The sequence below is a fragment of the Protopterus annectens genome, chromosome 9.part0 (assembly GCF_019279795.1).
Source record: "Protopterus annectens isolate FY-2018-M chromosome 9.part0, PAN1.0, whole genome shotgun sequence".
NCBI classification, from domain to species: domain Eukaryota; kingdom Metazoa; phylum Chordata; order Ceratodontiformes; family Protopteridae; genus Protopterus; species Protopterus annectens.
Genome location: NC_056743.1, coordinates 210,876,783 through 210,901,489, shown reverse-complemented (window position 1 = coordinate 210,901,489; position 24,707 = coordinate 210,876,783). Strand labels below are relative to the sequence as shown.

Here is a 24,707-nt window from a genome sequence, read left to right as displayed (position 1 = left end):
GCCCCCTCAAACACTCTCAAACTCTCTCTCTGAGACACACACACACACACACACACACACACACACACACACACACACACACACACACACACACAGATCCCCAGCATGGCATAAATACAAAATACCCCACAAACACATTTGCACACCAAGGGCAAATATCCTTAACAAAAAAGGAGAAGGGAAATGGCTTTGAAATCTATGTCTAACTAAAAAGAGACAGAGTACTAAAGTAAAGGTCCCATTTTATTTTATTTTTATTTATTTATTTAACATTTGTTGACGGGAAAGTCCGACTAGGACAAAGCCTATATTCAGCAGAGTCCCAGGAGAAATGCTCCAGATGCATGCCTTTATAGTTATGGTAAGTACCCTCACACAACTGTGCTGCTGCCACATAAGGAACATTATTGCTGTTTATGTATAAACTACTTGAAGACAGACAGTGAGCATGTGTCCCAGACCTCAGACTTAGATGGAAGACTACAATAAGCCCAGAAGTATAGCATAACCAGCACACCTCCTTGAATGGATATGTAAACTGTAGTGGATGGAAGACGTGAGCATAGAAGTCTATGTCATAGCTTCACAAATTCTTTGAAAAGTATTTTTTTTAATAATGTTTTGGTTGTATTTTTTTTGTAGATTGTGCTTTGATGTGTTTCAGCTAGCATCTTATCATGAGCACCAAAGCATAATACAATTTCCCAACCATGTGGTGAGGTTTTGGTTGATATCTGGTCTGCTCTGTCTTCTTTGGATGATGAAGACAAACAAAAAGCCACAGTGTCCAATGTAATATCTTTACTCATATTAGTAAAGCAAATAAATTGTCTATATACATCACCAATGAAAAGCATTTTTCTTTGTTCTCATGCTCGGGGAAAAGAAAGCTAAGAAACATGAAGTGCTTGGAGACCTTTTTGATACAGAAGGAAGGATTATTCTTGAGAATAATCTAAGGTTGACTGCACATCAAACCTGCAGCTCTGACATCTTACTGGCTGAGGAGATGCACACTAAAACAGAGTCTTTCAGCACAGATAATTAAAACAGCTGACGTAGCAGATTCAGAAAGTAGGAGTGGAAGTTATTCAGATAAAGATAGAAGAGCCTGCTAGAAGTCTCTAGTGTCACTCAAGAAAAGAGTTAAAGCAGAAATGGTTGAGATTGTGATGATGGCCCAGTAGCAAGGAAGCTGAGATGAATGAAAAAGGATAAAAGGAAGCAGGTGTTCTAAGAAATGGCTGTGCTGATTCCACAAGCTTTTCAGATGCCACTGGACCTTCTTCATTTGTAATCTTGTATGACAGACCATAAGAAAAATGACTGACACAAGTGCCTGGGCTTCAGAAAGTGAGAATTCTGGGAGATAAGTAGAAAGAGGTGTTTCACCAAGCAGATCATGTCTTGTAGAAAAGACAGTCTTATGATTCTGTCAGTGATAGTACCAGAAATTTCTTCTGCTGGCAAAGTTTGATTTTCAATGTCAAGATATTTAATGATATCTGTACAGTCAAGAAGCACTGGATGCCAGAGATAAGGGCTCATTGTTCCTCTTCTATGGAGCAAACGTGAACCAAGCATCATCTAGATAATAATCAAATGCATTTCCTCTAGCCTCAGATGGGCAGACTCAAAGACATACATTTTGTCAAGCTACTGGACCCAGCAGAGATTCCAGAGGAAAAGAACTGAATCAATATTATGCATCTTCCAGTCTGAACCTGAGGTACTGCTTGTATATCCTATGGCTAGAATTGGGCAAGTAGGTGTCAAACATTTCTGTAGTACCCAGGAAGTCAAGCTTGATTAGCACTGTAAAGATAAATTGTAAACCATGCACTGTGAATCTCCTTACTGCAAATAATTGCAGAGGATGAATAGCTCAAAAATGGACCTCTTCTGATCTTTCTTCATGGGTATTTAAGCTTTCTGGAGATGAAAACTTTCACCATCACTGGTACTGGGTTAACATTTTCTGCCATACAGTGCATTTTGCACTAAGTTTCAGGGTACATGTTGGCTGCATAGGTGGAGGTCTGTCATTGTATTCCATTAGGCAAGCCAACACCATACACAAATTCCAAGGGGATGGCAGAAGCTGGAAGTAATTTTGAAATCTGACTTTCTTTATTCATGACTGCCACCCCACTATCCACCTAAACAGGAGATATAGCTTTTGACAAGTCCTACTGGGCATAGTTTGTTTTTCTGAGAAGGCCTTGGGGAAACAAGCTCCAAGAGGTTTTTAAGAATAAATCATTCTATATAGTAGGTCTCTATAGTAAATGGATCAAATGAACTTCCGATCTTTGGTTACCTATGGATTTACTATGGAATACACACATTAGGGAATTTTCACAGGAAAATTAGGGGTCCTAATGGAGAAATGAAAAGTCAGCAAGCAAAGGAGAGTAGTAGTGCTGAACCTGAATTCATCCTCAAGACTTGGTGAGTACCTTCACGAGGTGGACCCTGTTTTTCACAAAATCTCACCAAGGTGACAGTGATATATAGACTGTATTTCTATAGCATATACTGGACAGAAGTAGGTCAAAAACAAATAAAGATAGCTGGGTGCACAAGACCGAGAATAAAAAAGTGCCCAATCCTGGTAGGCACACTGGTGCCAGGAATGGAAAAAAAGGACACAGCAGAATCGTCAAAATACGGAAACATTCCTACAATGGGGCCAGGCCAGGCCCAGGGGGAGGATGGCCCCCGAAGAAACAGTCCACAAAAACTGATAGGCCAAAGAAGAGCCATAAAGATGACATAGTGGACTACTGAGGATAAGAAAGAAATTATGTACTGTTACTATTATGTAAAAAGCCCAGAATTTCCAGCCAAAACATATACAAAATGATTAAGAGAGAAATTAGAGGAAAGAAAAATACTTCCATAGGAAAAACTGTCAGAAGCTACAAATAAAAATTTGCATTCATTAATACAACAGATTTTTGAAAAACAGTATATAAATCAAGAAACTATGATCTGTTTAGAAAAAGAAGCATCTGAGCAAAAGTGCAAAAATATAAACAACAAAGCCTAGAGATATTTGAAAAATATAAAAAAGAAATATGGACATGGGAAAGAAAGGGAGATTTCATATGGTGCAATAGTTATTGAAAGGAGAAAGTCAAGTTAACTAATATAGAGAAGACAGTCTCAAAGATATTTGAAGAGAAATACAGGCAAAGGCATCCAGATATGGAAAATTTCACAATAAAAAAATTTATAGCACAAAGATGTAATATGGAAAAGAAGATTAGTAAAGCAGAAGTTAAAGAAATAGAAGTTGAAGTTATGGAGTGCCTGCGAAGTGAAGGATTTAATGTAGAAGGTCTAACACAGACTACATCACAGCATGATGGAGTGAATCCCCAGAATAAGGAAAAGCAAGAAGATCAGGAAACGTGAAGAAGAAATATGGACATGGGAAAGGAAAACAAATTTAATACGGTGTAATATTTATGCAAACGAGAAAGCAAAACTAACCAATACAAAAAGAGCAGCACCAAATATATTTGAAGAGAAATACAGGCAAAGGAATCTGGATATTGAAAACTTTACAATACAAAAAAATAAGAAGACTAAGAGGAAAAGTAGAAAAAGAGATTAGTAATGGAGAAGTCAAAGAAATAGAAGTTGAGGTTATGAAGCAGCTGCAAAGAGAAAAATTCAGTGTAGAAAATCAAATGCAGAAAGTACCACAACAGGATACAGCAATGGATATCCAAATTAAGGGGAAACCAGTAAAACAGGAAGCAATTGGTCTGGTGCCATATCAAGATATTTTGGAGTCTTCCACAGGAAACCAGTCTAAACATTCACTTGAAGCTAGTCAATGTTGAGGAGTGATAAGCCAGTGAGTTCCCATGTGACAAGCAACAGATGACACAGGATGAAACTGAAGAGAATGTGCCACAGGAAGATGCTATAGAACTTTCTGTAGAATGCCCACAGGTAATGGAAAACAAGGGATTTGCCCTCAGTTTGGAAGAAAATGAACTAAGAGAAGAGTTGCTTGATTTAATGGACAGGGATAGATATATTAAGATCAATGAGAGAAACAGACTGCAGAAGGTCAATAAAACCCAAAAAGTAAGAAGTCTGATAATAGAAATGAATGCAGTAATTAGGACTGTCCCTACAGATCCATGTGATATAACAAAAGTAAACCGGATATACTACTGTGCTGCTAAATTAATAACTGATAAAGTTCTACCAGAAGATCACAGGGTAGTAAAGGAAAGGAAGGGAAGAAATTAAATACCATCCCAGAAGTATCAAGTAGAGAAAGCTATAAAGCAATTAAGACAAGAAGTGTCACTGTTAGAAGATTATAGAAGATGGAACAGATCGATAAAAATATTAAGAAAGATAGATGTAATTAAATCAATGCACAGTATTAGAACAGATCAGAATCTATCATACACTATCGCAAATAAACAAAAAATTTCAGCACAGACAGAAAAACTTAGATGATACACAGATAAATATAAGGAAAAGTACAAAATAATCAATTTATTGATGACCCAAAAAAGTTTTACAAGAATTAGGAAATAAGGTAAAAGGAATTGATAGACCGCCAAAAAAAGAGGAAGTAGATACATTTTGAAGAAATATCTATGAAGATCTTGTGGAACATATCAAAGATGCTAAATGGATAGAAGTATAAGAAAGAATAAGATGTTTAAAGGTACAGGATATGAAATGGGATGAAACAACAGCCAGAGAGAATGAAAGAAAGTTAAGAAAAGCCTCTAACTGGAAAATACCAGGCCCAGACATAGTACCTAACTTTTGGTTAAAAGTATTAACATCTTTGCACAAAGATTTAGCCATAAGTAAGAACTATGTAAATGCGTACCCTTAACAGACACCACACTGGCTAACAACAAGCAAAACAATGCTCTTAAGAGTGAACCTGAAAGCTACCCTAAAAATTATAGACCAATAACTTGCCTTCTGACGACATATACACTATGCACGGGAATTGATGCTGACAGAGTTTATAGTCATTTAGAAGAAAACTCAATTACGACAGTAGAACAAAAGGGCAATAAAAGAAAGTCATATGGAACAAAGGATAATTTGTTGTTAAATAAAGTTATAGTGGAGAACTGTAAAAAGGGGAAGAATCCAAGTATGGCATGGATTGACTACAAAAAAGCATTTGATAGTAACCCAAATTCATGGCTAAAAGCGTGCTTAAAAATGCATAGGATACACCCTACCCTGTTTGACTACATTACAGTAACCATGAAACAATGGCAGACCACTTTGCAATTAATCCATAATAAAGGACAGATTATTATCCCAGGGATAAAAATTCAATGGGGGATATTCCAGGGTGATTCTCTGTCACCATTGCTATTCTGCCCTGCCATTAACCCATTAAGCTGTTTACTTAACAGCTTAGGCCATGGCTACAATTTGGCTCCTAGAAAACAAAATCAGTGTATACCAAAATTATATATTCCCCGTTCCGAAGGAGGGTTGGTCCTCCTTGAAATTGATTACATGTATAGATCTACAATAATCTCCACACATATCTACTGACTTCACAAGATCCAAATCTAGTGAAAGTTTTGCAACATGAGGAGAATAAATCTGAGATGACTTCTCTACTTAATTTAGCAGAAGCATATCGACGTCAAGCAGGAATGGAAATCAAACCGGAAGTAGAGAAAAACCAGGCAACAACTGAATCTGCCAAAAAAATATATAAGGTGAAGGACCAGATGAGAAGGCAAGAAATGTGGAAAAAACATAAATATAGTTGCAAATATAGAAAACTTCTGGAAAAGTCTCATGTTGATCAAGAATAAATGCAGGAATGGTTGAGGAGAGGCAAACGCAAGCCAAGAAATGAAAGGCTAAGACTGGCAGCCCAAGACAGTGGGCTACAAAGTCCACTGAACATGTGGGAGAAACAGACAAATGCAGGTTTTGTAAAACTAATTTGGAAACACACACCTTGTTGCTGGTTGCGACACACTAATGGCAGGACTGTATACTGAAAGGTATAATAATGTGGAGAGACTGCTGCACTGGGGATTGTGCAAACATTATGGTACTGACATGGCTGAAAAACACTGGAAACATGAGCCAAAAGGAATCATAGAATATGATGAAGTTTATATCACATGGGATCACCTACTACCAACAGTTCAAAAGATAGATGCTAGAAAACTGGATACAGTGGTCCAAGAAAAGAAGACAAAAGTAGCATTGATCACTGAAACTGCCACACCCAGTGACTACAGTGTCCTGCATACAAAGAGACACAAAGTCATAAAATATCAGGATCTGCAGGCAGAAACAAGAGCAATGTGGAAGAAAGATACCCAGACAGTTTCAATAGTAGTAGGAACAATGGGTCTTATAAAAAAGAATTTACAATCGTATTTGGATATGTTACAAATCCATGTAACCTATACGAACTGCAGAAGGAGTCATTACTGGCCACACAGCGGGTGCTGCAAAGACCACTATTGGCTGACATGAAAGACTGCAACAATACTAATTTCATGAACTTTAATCATACTTTGACATAGGAATGGGGTCCATTCCCTTCATGGTATTAGAAACCCAAAAGACTTGGAGCAATTAAAAAAGAGGCAATACAGGATATAACTATATGTTGTCCATGTGAATATTATCAGGCACTTTCACATTACAGTTATACATTGTTGACTTACAGCACATTATTTAATGTTGATTATTTATAAATATGAATGTATACAGAATGTAAAAACTGACATGTGTATTCTAAGACAAATCAGGATAATTATAGCAAGAGAAGCAGGCATCAAAAGTAAATCTAGACTATAATTCAAAGTGAGATATACATGTAATAAGCATTTTCAGATTACGTATTATAAAAATAAAGTTATATATAACAGGTAGACATACAGATTAACTACCTTGGGCCTGGGATGCTTTTCATGGCATAGGGCCCAACCATCCACATAAACAATTTTTTGTGACCATGAATAACTCCACATCTTTTGGAGTCATCTTTCTGATTTAAGATCATTCACACTGCTGCTATTATAATCTACCACTGTCCGGTTCAAATGTCTAATAACTTTAAAATACATGGCCCCAGTAAAGTATTCTAACAGGCTTTACAGAAATGCACACTAGTCCTACAAAGGCAGACTAATGACTGTTTAATGACATCATGACAGAAGGGTTAGCCTTTCTCATCTACAAACAGCCTCCACACTCAGCAATTATAGTCCGACTGTTGAAAGTGTTAAATCGTACATTACTTTAAGAATGAAGACAGATACAGTTCTTTCTCTCTTTCAGTGGCTTTTTATTAACTACAATACACACGTGCGGGAGCCTCATGGAAAGCACCAGGGAGACTCCCAGAACAAAGGAATAAACAAGCTTATATACTGGTGATATTGCTGACAATACAAAATAAAGAAATGAACCAATTGGACCATTATAAAGGGCAATTAACCAATCAAAGGTTTACCCATAAACATAAGACAATTCACATCATCATATCTCTAGGCAGACAGAGAGAGTTGGATATACTTCCATAAAAGGCACAGTTTCCTGCTTTCAGGCAGACTCTTGTTTGTTCAGTATTTTTCCATTAATCACAGTTCAGAGCTCACAGTACTCAGTACATCTCAGTTTATACAAACTGTCACATACTCAATTCCCTTGAACACACGCTTTTTGACTGTTCATATTCTACAGAAGCAAATACCTCATATGTCTGTGGCAAGAAATTATGTACATAATAAATGTATTTATCATTTGTTTCACATGAATACATAGTAGGTCAACTACTGTAACTTATTTCATATAAATGCATACTAGTCTTACAAAGGTAAACAGTTTAAACTGATCAAATGACAAGAAGGCAAATTACTTAAGTTAATTACACCCACAGCCAAGCACCCACCCACCAGTTACAGCAATTTTGCCATACATATGTTTCATCTGGTTGTAATAAAATGTAATGCCTGTCAAATTCTTACAGCAAGAATCAAGACAAAGCCAAAATAGAATCAGGGACAGGTTTTAAATATTGCTGTTTAAGTTGTTAGAATAAACTGTTTTGCATTGACATGCATATTCTAAAGAGCATGAAGTCATCATTTAGTGACTGCAATCCCCAACAATTTGTCAAAAAAAAGAAAAATTTTATGAGAAATAAATCAAAATCAGGAGCATTCTGCAAACTTGGGGACAACTGAGAGCTATGTAATTTCATCTTTCTTTCACATAAACAGTAAACACCCTACATGTATTCCAACTTATTTCACATGCATGCACCTTAGTGCTATGAAGCCAGTTGGCTAACTGAATGAGAAACAAGATGTTAATTTATGTTAATCCATAAACAGCCCCCAAACCCACCCAGCCGAATTAGCCACTTTGTTGTGTACAACTCTTCTGATGTTGACGAATTAATACAGAGCAAGATCTCCAGAGAAGCCAAATGGTAATAAGGGACAGAGGCCCAAAATCAGGAATATATTTTAAAAAATGTTCATATATACTTAGAAAGTAATGAAAATAATATTTTTTTCATTGGCATAGGATTTCTGAAGGATATGATGTCTGAAACTCATGTTTGCAATAATTTAAAACTGCAATTCTCAGTGATTGGGCATAAACCATAATTTTTTGAAGAATATATCAAAATGAGGCAAAATTAGGGATGGTCTGTGAAATCAGGTATCATTTCAAATCAGTTTACACAAATGCTACCCAAAGCTTAATTCATAAAAAAATATGCAATAGTCCTCTAAAGACAGACTATAAGCTGAGCAAATGTTAGGAGGGTAAATTGCTTTCATCCACAACCCCCCCATATTTAGTGACTGCAATCCTGAATAGTTTGCCACAGAAACACAAATTTTACTTATCCAGCACAATAGACAAAATCAGAAACATTCTGTAAATTCAGTAGAAATTTCAAATTAGTTTTACAAGAGCAGCTCCCAGAGGGAACATTTTAAAACTCATTTCATACAAAAGACCAGTAGTCCTACAAAGCCAGACTGTAAGCTGGAAAAACAAGGATGTACGCTGTGATTGAAAATACTAGGCAAATTCAAGGACAGTCTATGAAATTACGGACAATTTCAAATTTGTTCCACACAGTGAGCATCCAGAGTGTAAATATTCCAGTTCATTTCACAGAGATTCACACTATCCCTTAATACCATTTTTAAACAATTCAAATAATGAGGGCAGGTTGGTGTCATCCACAGAACAGCTAGCATTCCCCCATCTGGCTGCCTGCCACCACATTAAAGTAAATATTTCAGTTTATTTCACATAATCACACACCAGCCCTTAATCCCACACTTGAAAACTGACCAAATGAAGAAGGCAAGTTGTTTTTATCCACAATCTCCTTATCTAGTTCACTGCAATGTATTAAAAAAACTTACTTGCCTTAAGTTACTGTAACAGCATGACTTGCAGCCATATTTCCAACTGGCAGTTCATAACTGCAAGTGCCGACATAGAGTATTCAATATTCATGGCTTTCTATTTATTGCTGTCTAATGAAGAAAAAGCTGCCACTCTTCACGTAGGGTCACATACTGTGGGGTATTTATTTTTCACTGGTTTCATCAACTCACCTGTGCATGAACAAATGGCAGGCACTGCAAATTTATAAAGGTAACTACTTGAGGTACTTGTCATTTAACGTATTTTTATCTAGAAAAAAATCAATTGCAAGGTTCAGTATGTACACTAAGTAAAATAAGTTAACAGTACTGAACACAATACTTTTAAAATATAATTTTTTGTCTGGTCACAGGTGACCATAGAGCTGTGAGCTCAAGGCAATCGCCCCTACTGAAATCTGCCACTGTAGATTAATTAGCTGCAGATGATGGTAATAAGGACAGTATTCACATTGGAATGTTTATAAAGTATTCTGCACAGACTAGATGAAGAAAAAGTGCAAAATACATGTGATAATATATTTAGAAAGATTATTGGAAATTATATCATACCTTTTAACTTATTTGTTCAGGAATTCTGGACAAAGTCAAAATAATGGGGGGGAGGGGAATAAAGGCCCAAAATCAAGAAAACTTTTTAAAAATTACTCTGATTTCCTTAAAATGTAATACAACATTTTGCATCAACATGTATTTTCTGAACATAAGATGTATGAAACTTTGATACTGCTGAATGACTGTAATTCTCTGTGATTTATCAGAAAATCAAACATTGTATGAGTAACAATGCAAATGTCTGACAGAAAATAAGGGACAGATAAATGGTAAGGATTATGGAGTGAAGTAGTTATGTTAAAACTATGCTTTTGCCCACCCCCCTGCTCTTACATCTGTTTGCCAAGCAGGACCCTACCATGTTCAAAAATCTGTTGAAATATATGAACACACACACAGGAACACAAGTATGTGGAACATACACAACCATACATATGGACATTAAAGTAAGCATGAAATGAAATGTAAGACTATGAATTTACTTATAAATAACACACCCTGAATATATGAATGTCTGATTACATTCTCTGAAATGTTTTTTTTTTCTTTTTTACAAGTTTATCATCTAATGTTTGAGCTAAGATTTTCTGGGCTTCATGGTACTGCTTACCTTGGCATATGTGCAAGTCTCTGAAAGCAACCAAAAAGGGCACTTCTGATCACACAGTGGGCACATGATGGTAGTATTTGCATTACAGATTTCCTCACTAAAGGCAATGAGAGAAGAAGACCATTAGAAAATCAAATTTTATTTATCACTTAATAAAAAATGTTTAAGGAGTACTTTTTCAGAGGAAAGCATGTTACTTCCCCAAAGTGTAAAGAACTGTAAAATAAATAATACAAACCATCAGGGATTTTCCCCTTAGAAACTGAGAAAGTAAAGGTATGAGTAAAATACTTACAACAGCAGAACTCTGAGAAAATGTCTCTGTACATGGGTATATCGATATAAAATGGTTTTCTAGCCCTGTTAGAATTTTCAACATCGGACTTTTCCTATGCTCAGTCAATCAAATTAGACACCATTACATGCTATGTTTTACTGATTTTTCTTAATTGTATAAAACGTGACAAAAGATAAAGAATAAAAAAGTAAAAAGCATTTCTGCAAATGAGCAAATCCTTCCCTCGCTGGAGTGTGTGTGTGTGTGTGTGTGTGTGTGTGTGTGTGTGTGTGTGCATGTGTTTGTCGCCAAGCAGCATTTTTCTTTTGAAAGTGTGGGCTGTAGTCCATGTAGCAGCTTCTAAAATGTTTTGTGCAGGAACATTTGCAAAACAGACTGCAGATGGAGAAAGAGCCTTAGTGGACTCTGCCCTTAAATGCATCTTAAAGAGATTTATTATACTTGTTATAGCAAAATGCAATACAAAGGACCAGTCACTTTGACAAAGTCTGCTTATTAATTAAGTAGGTTTTTCTCTTCTTCTCTCAAATGAGATGTTTTTTCTGAACTCACTGGTTCTCCTTAATTAATAATTGTTAATTCACCTGTAAATGGGTACAAAATGCAAACCATGTTCAATCTCATTCTTTTACTTTGGGTAAAAGGCTGGCAGCTGTATAGATAAATTGAGAGAATTGGGTGACACATCTGTTTGCACAAAGATGGCTTGGTTATGAGTGCACTTTCATTATGCAAAAACAAGTAAGTGGTTTATAGTTGTATAACCAGAGCTTTTACCAGAAGTAAGGCCAGCTAAAGTATTTCAGTTCTACTGTATCTGCTTGTTTACAGAAGTCAACGTCTGTTTTGCAATACAAAACTCAAATTTTACAAAGAAAAATAATATAGTTTAGTTGTCCTAAGTGTAAACCTCATTCAAGTAAAGCTTGCATGAATGGCTGCAATGAAAACTGTGGAAAAGCTGATAGACTTGCTGATACTGCCCAGATATGAGCTTCAATCAAGTAGGCTAAGTTGGAATCAAATAAATAATTTAGATTTATTGTATTTATTTACGTTTTGTTAACCAGATTAACCCTGCTGGAATAGGCCCATTTTCAGATAAGACACTAAAAGAAAAAACACTTGGTTATAGATTAATTGCAGAAATTATACATGCATGCTTGCATAATTAATAATGTTAATAATACAGTCACAAACTTACAGTTAGGTTAATTAATAGAGTTCTAATACATGCAAGTTATAGTGGTTTATAAAGATTTAACTATGAAATAAATGTTCTATCTAGATGCATATTCATACATCAACATAAAAATACTGGACTACTAAAGGTAAGCCATTAGAAAGTGAAATTACAATAACAGTTTTAGTGTACTCCATAGTCATATTCCATACATGATTTTTTAGACATATGCACAAAAGTAAAATATATGTATATGAGAAGAGAACTTAACATTTAATTAGGAGGAAGACAGAAAACACAAAAGAAGTGAGAGATAGTGACAGAGTGAGATCAAAGTTTATAGGGCATTGGTCAAGTGGAGATTAGGTAGATTAGAATGTAATTATATTCATTAACCAAAAAAGACCAAACACCAGCCAGTGTACAAAATACCACAAGCCAGAAAACTATGTTGCAATCTTATCCAGGAAGAGACACACACACACACACACACACACACACACACATGCTCGTCTTTTACTTGAGACCAAGATTTAGCACTTTCACCCAGAAATTATTTTAAAAGCATTAATTCCTTGTTTTCAAATAAACATTGTGTGGGGCATGACCAAGATGGCAAACTACTAACAGTACAAAGTCTTAGTTATGCCTTATTTTATTTTTCCTGACAGAATTTTATTATACAAACTTAACACTTATTTTCTTTTACATTTTGAGTCTTTTAAACAAACTTGGACAACTGTTTGAAAGGAAAATCAAGTTTTTATGTTTTTTCTTTGATTTTTTTTTCCTGTCAGTTTTATTGACTGTTGTGACAGAATGAACCATTCCAAAGTGAACTCTCAAGACAACTCAGTGAAAAAGGAACTATAGTTTATAATGGGCAGTATTTGACAGCTTTCTGTTAAATTTGATAAATTTGACATCAAAATAACAACATAAGAGAAGATTCCAAAAACAAACAGAAATGTTAAGAGATCATAAAACAATCAGTTCAGATCTCAGCAACAGAAGACACATTAAGGGGCAGAGATTTAGAACCACACATAATTCCTATTAAATCAAAATACTTTCTTTATGGAAAAACTAGAGGACCTAGAAAGTAGATGTAGAAGAAATAATATTAGGCTATATGAAACATCAGAAAAGGAAGAAGGAGATATGTTGCAGTTTTAACTAAATGGATGTCCAAAGTTCTAAACCTACCAGAAGCTCCCTTTTCTGGTATTAAGAGAGCCCATAGAGCTCTTTCAACTTCTTCTTTGAAAAGAAATCCTCTGATCCCCAGATCTAATATTGTAAAATTTATCTCCAGCCAAGACAAGGACCTGGTACTGAAGACTGCTTGAGCTAATGCTCCAATAAAAATAAATATCAGATTTGGCAATGACTATACTACATCTGTTATGACCAAAAGGAAAGCATGCATTCCATTCATAAAATACTTAAAGAAGCTAAACATTAGAACTCAGCTATTTTTTTCCAGGCAAAATTAGAACCTTTTACCAGAAGGTCAGAAATCATTTAATTATCTAGAAGATGCAGTGAACTCTCCTCAGAAAAAGAAACTTTTCAAACAATCAGAAAATATGTGTTAGACTCCTATCAGCTTAATGAGACAAACAACAAGTGGCTGGTCATCGAAGGAATAAAATAGCAAAAAAATAAAGAAAGAAAGAAAAGTAATGTTGTTCTCATTTTCTATTTTGCATGAATAGCTTTCTCACAGCTATTCAATTTTGTCATCAACAACAGTTCATCTTCAAATACAAGGTAAATCAAAAAAAAAATATACCTTGTTGAAATACCTTTTCTATACTATCTGAAATACTGTACATATGTTATTATTACTATTACTTATATGTTATTACTATTACTTATAAGTCCCTTTATTATTTTATTTTAATTCTCTCTAACATTATTTTCAAACACAGCGAGTAGTGTGTATGTGGTGGGTGGTGGTGTATTGACAGAATATGAAATAGTGTGCATATATATTAATATTACTATTACTTATGTCTCTATTATTTTATTTAAATCCACTCAAACATTATTCTCTAACATAGAGAGTAGTGTATATATGTGGGGGTGTACATGAACATGTTTAAATAATCCATTTAATTTATATACACTTTGTATTCATAATTTCAAGTAATCTTTTTTTATTATTTTTGGTTATTCTATCTGGTGAATGTGCTTTTATGTGATAAGCTTTATCTATGTGCAGTGGGTGTTCTGTTGAGTGAGTCTGGCAGCATGAAAATCATCTATATGTATTACTTCACTTTCTTTTAACCGGTTTGACTTATCTGTTTGTTCATAACTTGGGTGTTTTTTCAAAAAATTACAGATGCTACTAACTTTTGGTACATTTATTTATACAAGAATTAAGTAGATTTTTTTTTTAAGTAGTGCTTGTTCTTATTAAAAGTAGAGAAATAGTTTTCTGTTTAACTCACATTTTTTACATTAACTGCTTTTCAGTCCTTTTTCTGGCTTAGTGTTAGTTAAGTTGCTTTAAAATGTCTTTTTTCACATACCTCAAGTTGTTTTTCAGCTTATAACAGTCTAGATTCCATGTTCAAGCTGCCTGTGCTGCAGGAAATGGATTTTGAACTTTAACCCTCATTTACAGGGAAGTGAACTTTTATGATGTTAAAATGGACAGCAGAAACACAAAAATAGGACAATTAAATTTAATCTAGTTAATTTTAGAACATATCCATGTAGTTTTTTGCTCATTATCTTTTAAAAAAGTGGAATAATGAAAAGAAAAAAAGGAAAGAAGAATGCAGTGGGAAGAAGAAAAAGAAAACATCAGCAGACTTAAAGACACCTGGTACTAATTTTTGTTTAGTGACATTTTGTTGTCATCCTAATTACAGTCCAATGAAATTTGCATCCTTTATATAAGTGCAGTGCAAATATACTCATGCAGCAGATCATCACAGTACAGATGAATATATCATTTATAATGATGAAAATACTTGTTTAAAACAATATTACTGGTTATAATGTTCATGAAAGAAGCTGAAAAAATGAATATAACTTTAATAATTATGAGTTAGACAGTTACTGCTATGCAGAACACTTCTGATAAACAAAGAATTACCTACTGCAGTAATGGAATTTTCTCTACAGTTTCTCTGGTTCTGCAGCATGCTATCTATTATATAATACACACAAATATTTACACACTATCAGACCAGATTTTTGATTATTCAGTCTAAACATTTCAGGACTTGGCATTGTGAGTCCTGATATTTTAAAATGTTACTTTCTTTAATTAATCTGTTATTGTCACTGACCCAATATATTGTTTCATTTTCACATTTCATTTATGCAAGTACAAACCATTAACTTTTTTGCTAGCTATGTCTTATATTTCTAACATTTTCTACCTTTTGCATTGTTCGAGGGCTATCTGGTATTTTCTACCTAGGCTGCCTCTGAATACACATTCTTCACAAGAATAGTTTAAATAAATAAGATCTCATAAGTAAAATAACTTATCCTCTTCTTGCAACAGACAGTGGCATACCTAAAGGTTTAATCTTATTACAAAATATAACACATAGACCATGGGTGAGCCACAGATAATGGAAGACCTGACATATAACACAAAGAGGAAGTTAAGCATCAAGACTGTTGGTGGAATACAGAATACTTACAAATGCATAGCATAAATTAAGCTAATAGCATAGTAAACAAAGAATGACATGTGGCATACATAACATCTGGCAGTGTATTAAAATATTGTTATAGAGAGCTATTAATCATCCAGAAGTTGGCAAGATATAGATTAAGTATCCATGCTTAATTTAATGATGCTACATTGCAATTATATATACATAAGAACATCCACATGCAAAAGAACACTCAAATTGAAATAAATATTTACACAGACCATACTTGTCTATTCATAAGTAAGGGGTCTACAGATATACATACACAATGTACAACGAACTGCCTACAAAAACAAAATACTCCCATAACCTTTTGGTATTACTTCAGTATACATTTATTCCAATGTTTTCCTTGAAATGCAATTGTGAAATCTAACATCTGATGTGATGCCCAAAAGAGCTATGCAATGCAAAAAAAAAAAAACTGTAAGATTAAAGACAGGGAATACTTAATTACTAAAATGCAAATGAAAACAAGCATGCAGGAAGCTAGCATATCTTATATGGGATAACATATGGTTCCCACCTCTGCATACTGGTTGCTATAAAATCGTTTTTATTTTTATATACAATGATTTTTACAGACATTTGACTGAAACCTATTAAAAGTGATTATAAACTTGCTCTGAGAGAAATATATTTATTTGACTTCTCTACAGATATCAATTTGCATGTAATAGCATTTATATACATTGCTGTACTGTACTGTGCTGTACTTATACTATAATATAAGCTGTTGTCTTCTGTGCTATATGAAACAGTTTAGAGGCAAATCTGCTTAAAACACCTCAATCTGCTCAACATCTGTTGCCTTACTCAACATTACTTCTCTAATTATGGAAAAATAATATTGAGCAGATTTAAATCTTCAAAATGTTCTGCATTTGTTAGTGAAATATGTAATTTTATTTTGGTCTATACTGACTTTTAAATCATTTAAGCATTTTTCATCTCCCATTGGTATGATGACTACAGAAACGTGATTCGCCCAGAATATGGCAAAGAATGCTTCCTGTACACAGATTAGATGTTAAATGTATATTCCAAGTACTAGATATATTGATAGTAACATACATACATACATTCATAATACAAACACTCACTTATCTTTTATATTTACTCTCATGCATAGATACATAGAATATATTCACTCTCTTAACTGTTAATACACATATCAAGCACCTACTCATAATTCACAAACACAAAGCTATATGTATGCACATCCATGTAAATATATTATGCATATATCAACACATAAAATATACACAGATATGTCACTTTAAATTGTAGAACCTTTTAATTATACTTCCATAATCTATTACTTTCACCTTTTCACCCATGTTATTAAATGAGTTTTAAATGTTTTATGATACATGATCTTGATGGGTATTGGTGTTATGATGTCTATATGCTAATGTGTTATAGGTTTTGTAAGTTTTTCCCCCATATAAATGCTTAAATACTAGGCTATTTATAGTTATTTTCCAAAGTAGGATTAATTAGACAAAAATGACTATATAACATATCCTGATCAAAAAAAGAAATTTGAATTGCATTATTTCTGGGACATTTTTGATATATTCAGAAATACATAATATTCTTTATGTATTTCTGAGAGAATGATGACATAATATTCTTTATGATAAACATTTCCAACTTTATATTTGTATGATCTTAAAAGTTAATATTTCTCAAATTACTTCTTTTTTTTTTTGCTTTTAACATGACTTGAGTGTGCCCTAAATGTTGTTTGTTTTCCGGCTTTTCCTGGTTAGGGGTCACCACAGCAGAATTCTGGTCCGCTAATGATTGGCAGTTTTTTTTATGGTGTCGAGTTGCCAGCCCGATGCCCAACCTTCAACAAAGGCATGTCCATTCAACGCATGTCTTTCGAATACCCACTTGAACGAGTGGAGGATATGCAGGCTCCAGTGTGCTCTAAATAGTTATAATTAATACTATTGTCTTTAATTTAGAAGCAGTAGCAACTGTTTAGCTTGACGACATTGGGATGGGTTGGTTGGTACGTGATTTCTCTGATTATATCATAAAATCAGGGCATGTTCATTCCGTGATGGGAGGTTTGGATGCAAGTTTGAAAATTTGCTTTTGTTTTTTTTTCTTTGTATCTGTCCATTACAACAATTATTAGTATGTGGTTATTATATTTTAAGCTACGTCATCTTAAATCAGTGCATTTACATGTTGTTATGTATGTCAACATATAACTGTCTCTCATTACAGCTCAAATGGCTTAGTGATAAATCGGTGTGGCTATGGTGTGTAAAGTACTGTGTTCAAGACTTGCAAGGGCTGATTATTTAAAGCTCCTCATTAGCACTCTTCAAGAAAAATCTTGATGATTGGATGAGAGATAGGAAAATTCACTGTGGGGATCACTTCTGTGGCTCTACTCAACAGGGACACAGGAAAATAATTTTCTTGGGTGGTGAAAGCCAGGGTACCATTTGGCTAGGTTTATATAAGCACTAGGCCAATAGCCTAGTACCTACCTATGAACCTATTACGCATCAGTTGGCTTAATAATCAATTAAAGAGGAGCAGCTTAAGCAAATATTTATTTTTTTATCTGAAGATGTAGATAGATTTATGTTAAAAGATTATTCAACTCTTGTGAGCTCTCATTTTAAATCAAAAAGGAGAGGCACTCAGTCTTTGGAGAAATTTATTATCTATTCCTAAAATATTAAACATTTGTTCAGATAAAAATGGCATGTTGGCTTTAGCAGTAGTAGAAACTGACAAAAAAATCTGTGAATTCTTACTGGATACCTGGAATTGGAGCCAAAGTTGCTAATCAATATTTGGATATTATATCCTTATATACAAAAAGTGAATTAATTATTGCAGAATAATTTAACTGTATTCTTTCTGGCAAAGACAACTACTAATAAGCTTCCTAAGCTATACTTAGTAGATAAACACTTTAATCATTTTATTAATTCTCAACATTTGAGAGATACCTATGATATTAAATCAACTAATTCTCTTAACTTTACACTCTTATAGAATTGGCATCCAGACAAACATTGAAAACGTTTTTAGTTCTAGTAGTTTATTTACTAAAATTGAAGATGTACTGATAACTTCATTTCCTTTTTCTAACCACATTGCTATTACTTTTACATTAACGTTAAAGCCAAGTAATTCAATTTACTATCAGAGAATCACCTCTTATATAGTAAAATTAAAAATAAACTTTAAGGAATGGTGTCTAAAAGAAATAGATCTATATATTGAAATTAATAATAATGGAGGTTTCATAAGTAATTATCTGGAATTCCTTAAAAGCTTATCTATATGGAAGAATTAAAAATTGGTACAAATGTAAAAAAGAAAAACAGAGTGGGATAAGGAGATGTCTTTGAGTCTAATACAGATAAATTGAAATCCAATTCAAAACCTTATGACAAATTGGAAAATGCTGATTTGAAAATATTAAATTAGAAATATCTTGATGTACTTCACCTTATAATATCAATAAACCTGGAAAAATAAAAATTACAAACTTGCTCAATAAACCCCAAAAACTTACACAGGTTGGTTATTAGATCCAAGAAAGAAAAACACACTAATCATATTAAAGAAATAATTTCCCAATAAGGTGATAAAAATAAAAATGTGTCTAATTTAACAGACGTACTAGAATACTTTAGGAAATATTATGAAGAAATTAATAACAAATAGACAGATTTAAAAATTAACAACATAACCATTGACTTTTTGAAAGAGAATATAATGTTTAAAATAACTAAAGAACAAAATTGATAAGTTATTCTCTTTTAAGGAGTTAAAGGATGAAATTAATAGTCTTAACCCAAATAAATTCCTTGGTCTTGATGGTATAATCCCAAAATTATATAAATTATTCCCAGAGAAATTTTTAAATATCCTATTAAAAGTTTTTGAACAAGTAAAGCATATGTCAACCACCCCATTCTCATGGAAATATTCTGATACCTCCTGTCTTGAAACCAAATTAAGATTCTAACGTATGTTCTTCTTTCAGTCCTATTTAATTATTAAATGTTGATTATAAAATATTTATGTCTATTCTTGCAAAAAGATTGAACCTTATTATGCCAGGATTAATAAATAATGATCAAAGTGGTTTTATACTACATAGAAAAGGTTCAGGATAACATTATTAGGTAAATACTTTAATGACTCTGACTAATAAAATAAAAAAAACTAAGTATAATATGCCTAGATATAAATAAGGCTATTGATTCTATTAGTTGGAATTATTTGTTCAAAGCACCTAAACAATATGAATTTTCCCTAGATTTTCTAAACCTTATAACTAATCTATATAGCAACTCATTCTCTTTTAATTGGCTTTTTTCTTTCTAGCTCTTACAAAATATTAAAACGTACAAAATAGGAATGTCCCTTATCACTTCCATTATTTGCTCTAGCAATTAAACTTTCACAAACTTTAAATTCAGGGATTCTCGATAGATTAAACTTATTCATGTAAAATTCAATTATTTGCAAATGACATTTTAATAACAAGTGGTGATGTTGAAGCTTCAATAGAAAATTTAACTAAGTCTATTTATTACTTTGAAACAAAGTGTCAGGTTTAATGTTTAACTCTGATAAAACAAACTATTTATTAATAAAAATGTTAATTATTTAAGAAACTATAAGAATTTCATTTGGGACAAATCACAAATTAATTATCTTGGAATTACAATTAAATCTAATGTAAAACACTCAATAGCAGTAATTTATAGTAATTTAATAGATACTGTTACTAAAATATTAATTGGAACAATTTTTTTTTACAATGGAAGATAAACATACTTTAATACAAATGACAATTCTACCAAAAATACTTTTCTATCTACAATCACTATTCTCCCTCCTAAAACAAAATCTTTAAAAATTTAAATTCTATAATTCTTAATTTTCTCTGGTTCCCAAATAAGCCAAGAATATCCTTTGACTGGGGATGTTAAAAGTTGACAAGAAGGTCATTTAAGTTTTCCAAATGTTGAATTATATGCTAAATCCATAATTCACAATTTAGTATCTCTATGGTTAAATTCTTCTTACTAACCCATTTGGAAATCTGGAAATCCATTCATGAAAAATTAATAAATAATAACAGCTATGTTGTAGATTCTTTCTGTAAATATGGAATTAAATTTTACTGGATCTTGGAAGCCTTGGGTTTAAATGAAAAGAAAAAGTAATATTCATCTCCCTTCACATACTGTAGGTTATTTTTATTTATTATTTTATTTTTATTTTATTTTACATTTGTTGACCGGGCTAGTCTAACTGGATATATGTCCATTTTCAGCAGAGGCCTGGGGAGAAAAGCTCCAAGGAAAAAAATCACAATTTAATAGAGAATAACATCAAAACAGTTTTATGCAGCAATGATTGTACCATAAAAGCAGTATAATTTTAGCATAACATGTTAGCTAAAGAAATTCTTAAAAGAATATAAAAAAATAGAAGAAATAAAAGTTTTTTTTTTTTTTTTCAATTCTAACCTACTCAAGTTGGTTAAAGTATACTGCATTTACATTTACAGTTTACATTTGTTGACTGGGCTAGTCTAACTGGATGCAAGTCCATTTCCAGTAGAGGCCCGGGGATAAAAGTTCCATGGATATAGATGCTAAAAGAATAGAAGTTGTACAGTGTTGTCAAAGAAATCAAAGAAAATATAAGATAATACAAATGTTTTAACTAATAGTGTATAATAGTAATCCAGTTCTTTAAGGTACAGAGATAACTTTTACTTATATACATAAAATTTGTGTACTATAGGATATATTGTTAATTTGTAATAGGTAGTAGATGAAGGAAGGGTGAGAAGAGTAAGTGGGGGGGGCAGAATTAGTCAGGGTTAGTACAGGAGCATAGCCAGTGATTATTGAGATATGGTTTTAGTTGTTTTTTAAAAAGAAAAAGAGAGGTCTGAGCTATGATATCAGAAGGAAGTTGATTCCATAGTTTTCCTACAGAGTTGAAGAATAAGGAGTCACCTGCTGAGTTGTTGGATTTAGTAGTATTAATCAGCAGTTTGTTTGAGGAATGTAGATTTTTGAGATTGTTATAAGGTGTGATGAGGCTAGAGAGTATAGGAGTGTTGCTAGGTTGATACAGGGTCTTATGAGCTACTGTGAGCTGGTGAAATTGAAGCTGGTTAAAGAATTCTAGCCAGTTTAATTGTTTAAGATTAAGGCAGTGATGTGTTCTGAAAGGAGAGCCTGTAGCAAATCTAGCAATATTATTATAGAAAGTTGTTAGTTTCTTTAGGTTGTTTATTAAGATATTAGTATAAATGGGAGCGGCGTAGCGCAGAGTGGATAAAAGGTGAGTTCTAGCTATAGCAGACCTAGCTACTATAGTAAGAAAGGGTTTGATTCTGTAAAGGGATTCCAGTTTATTAATTAATTTTACTGTAGTGTTTATGTGTATATCAAAGTTTAGATTGTTGTCAATTGTTATTCCTAGCAGTTTAGTAGTAGGGTCAGGTGAGATAAGGGTACCATTATTAGAAGTGAGGTTGAAATGTAAAGAGATGAACTTTTTGGTTGGGCTGAAAAGTAGCAATTTAGTTTTTGGGGGATTTAGAAGGAGGCAGCGGTGGGAGAACCATTGTTCTACAGTGTTGAAGGCTTTTTGGGTAAGGGACTGAAGTTCAGTTGGTGAGGCAGCTGAGCAAATTAAGGTAGAGTCATCTACATACTGAATGCAGTTGGAGTATGGAATAGCAGATTGCAGGTCATTAATGAAGATAGAAAATAAGAGTGGGCCTAAAATAGAGCCTTGTGGGACACCGAGGGAGATTGGGAGGTGATTAGATAGTTCATTGTGCCAGAGTACAGCCTGCTGACGGTTATTAAGGTAGGATGTAAACCAGTTCAAAGATAGAGAATCAAGTGAAAGAGGCTTAAGTGTATGCAGGAGAAGTTGGTGGTTAACCATGTCAAAAGCTTTGGATAGGTCAATGAAGACAGCTGATGAAAGACTGTTGTTGTTACGGTTGTTATTGATGTAGTTTGAGAATGATAGCAGGGCAGTGGTGGTACTGTGGAAAGGTCTGAAGCCATGTTGGCAGTTAAGCAAGTAGGTTATTTTGGAGGAGGTGGTTGAAAATGTGTTTGTGGATGCATTTCTCCATAATTTTGGCTATAGGGGGTAATAAAGCTATGGGACGATAGTTGGAGAAGTCGTTGGAGTTTCCCCCTTTGTGTAGTGGGATGATATGAGAGATTTTCCAGATTAATGGGACATCTCTTTATTGGGAAATATATGCATGGAGATTACTTCACAGAGCTTTTGTAACTCCACATAAAGTGGCTTTAATATAGAACTATGGGAGAATTAATTGTTGGAGGTGTAATGAAGTATCTAACAGACTGGTTTCATAGGATACTGGATTGTGAAATAGTGACTCCTTTTTGGGTTGAATTTAGAATTTTTACCCAAGCTTTGTGAACAGATAACTGTATCATTTCTAACTCCTTGATCTTATTTAATGCTCTAGTTCCAGACTCCTTTCCTAGGGTACAGGTGCCTCTCCTTTGGTCCATTTTACCTATAGCAAGAAAATAGTCACAAATAATTTGAAATGTAAATCTACTCTTTCTTTCACTGAATTCATTAATTTAGCAAAAATATCTGTAAAAAAATTGTCAACTGGCAAAATGATAACAATGACTATTACTAACCAGTATAGATTTTGGTCAAACTCAAGCGATTTGATAAATTTTAATGATGTAGTTTTCTAGGTTTGATTTTTTTTTGTGGGCACATATTATATATTATGTTTTTGCTCTATTTATCTTTAAATAATTTTGTACAATCTTGGTTTTAAAATTAATATAAAGTTGTTTAAAAAATAAACAAAATAAATGGTGTGTGTGTGTGTGTGTGTGTGTGTGTGTGTGTGTGTGTGTGTGTGTGTGTGTGTGTGTGTGTGTGTGTGAGACAAAGTCTGACACTGTATTCCTAGATTTAATTAAAGCACTTTTTCTGGTTAATTAAATGTCTGTAAAATGTTAGCATTACTATTATTCTTAGGTGAGGGACATGACAAGCTTGACAGTGCTTTGAGTGAAAGGAATAGTTAGGTACCATCACATGATGTGCAAGCAGCGCAGGCTTTTAGATGACTTTTACACACTATTTTGTAGTCACTGGGACTTAGGTTATTTATTTATACTGGTGAGTAAATACCTGGCAATTTGTGACTTATGTTGGGTTTATTTTATTTAAGTGTAAGAGGTTTTCTTTAGTTAATCTTAGTTGCCAGTTCTTTAAATTATACTTTATAAATGAGGTTAGGGCTGGAGATGAGCTGTACAGAAGTTTATCAGTGAAAGAAAGGTGAATTGTATTTTATATACTCTTTAAATTATAGTCTGTACTACAACTCTGCAACATGATACCAAACTATTTCCAAGATTAAACTGTGTTGATGTGTCCACTTAATTCATACAATGATGTTGTACTCTTTAGCTTATTAGATCCTTGTGCAGACTTGATAACTCTAAACTGAAAGAAAGCTAAACTACGAATCATGTTATTTTGCAGTATCAAATTTGTGAGGCCATTTGGCACAGTGTACCAAGAAATCTTATTAGATCACTTTACCCCCTTCTGTAGCACCTCATGTGTTGTAAGTCACTGGTTTTCCTCTTATCTTCCTGACATATTCAATGAGTTTGTCAGGAGTTAGCATTACCTCTCCATGTCCTCCGACTTGTGGGGTGCCACAGGGTTTAATCTTAGATCCATTACTGGTTATCATATATATGGTCCTGCTGGAATATGTTATTTAAAGTAGAGGTCTAAACTACCACTTCTAACCTGATAATATGTAGCTTTGCCTCTCTTCTTCTTTCTTCATGTGTCTAAAGCAAAT

General features: G+C 33.5%; 1 protein-coding gene across 1 annotated transcript in view; it reads right to left on the bottom strand.

Moving 5' to 3' along the window:
* The window catches only part of ANO9 (anoctamin 9), a 567,237-nt gene that overhangs the window by 398,304 nt on the left and 144,226 nt on the right, over positions 1 to 24,707 (bottom strand). Inside the window, exon 6 of the mRNA XM_044082760.1 lies at positions 10,627 to 10,723. Coding sequence (XP_043938695.1) covers positions 10,627 to 10,723 — 97 coding nt within the window. The remainder of the gene's footprint in view (positions 1 to 10,626; positions 10,724 to 24,707) is intronic.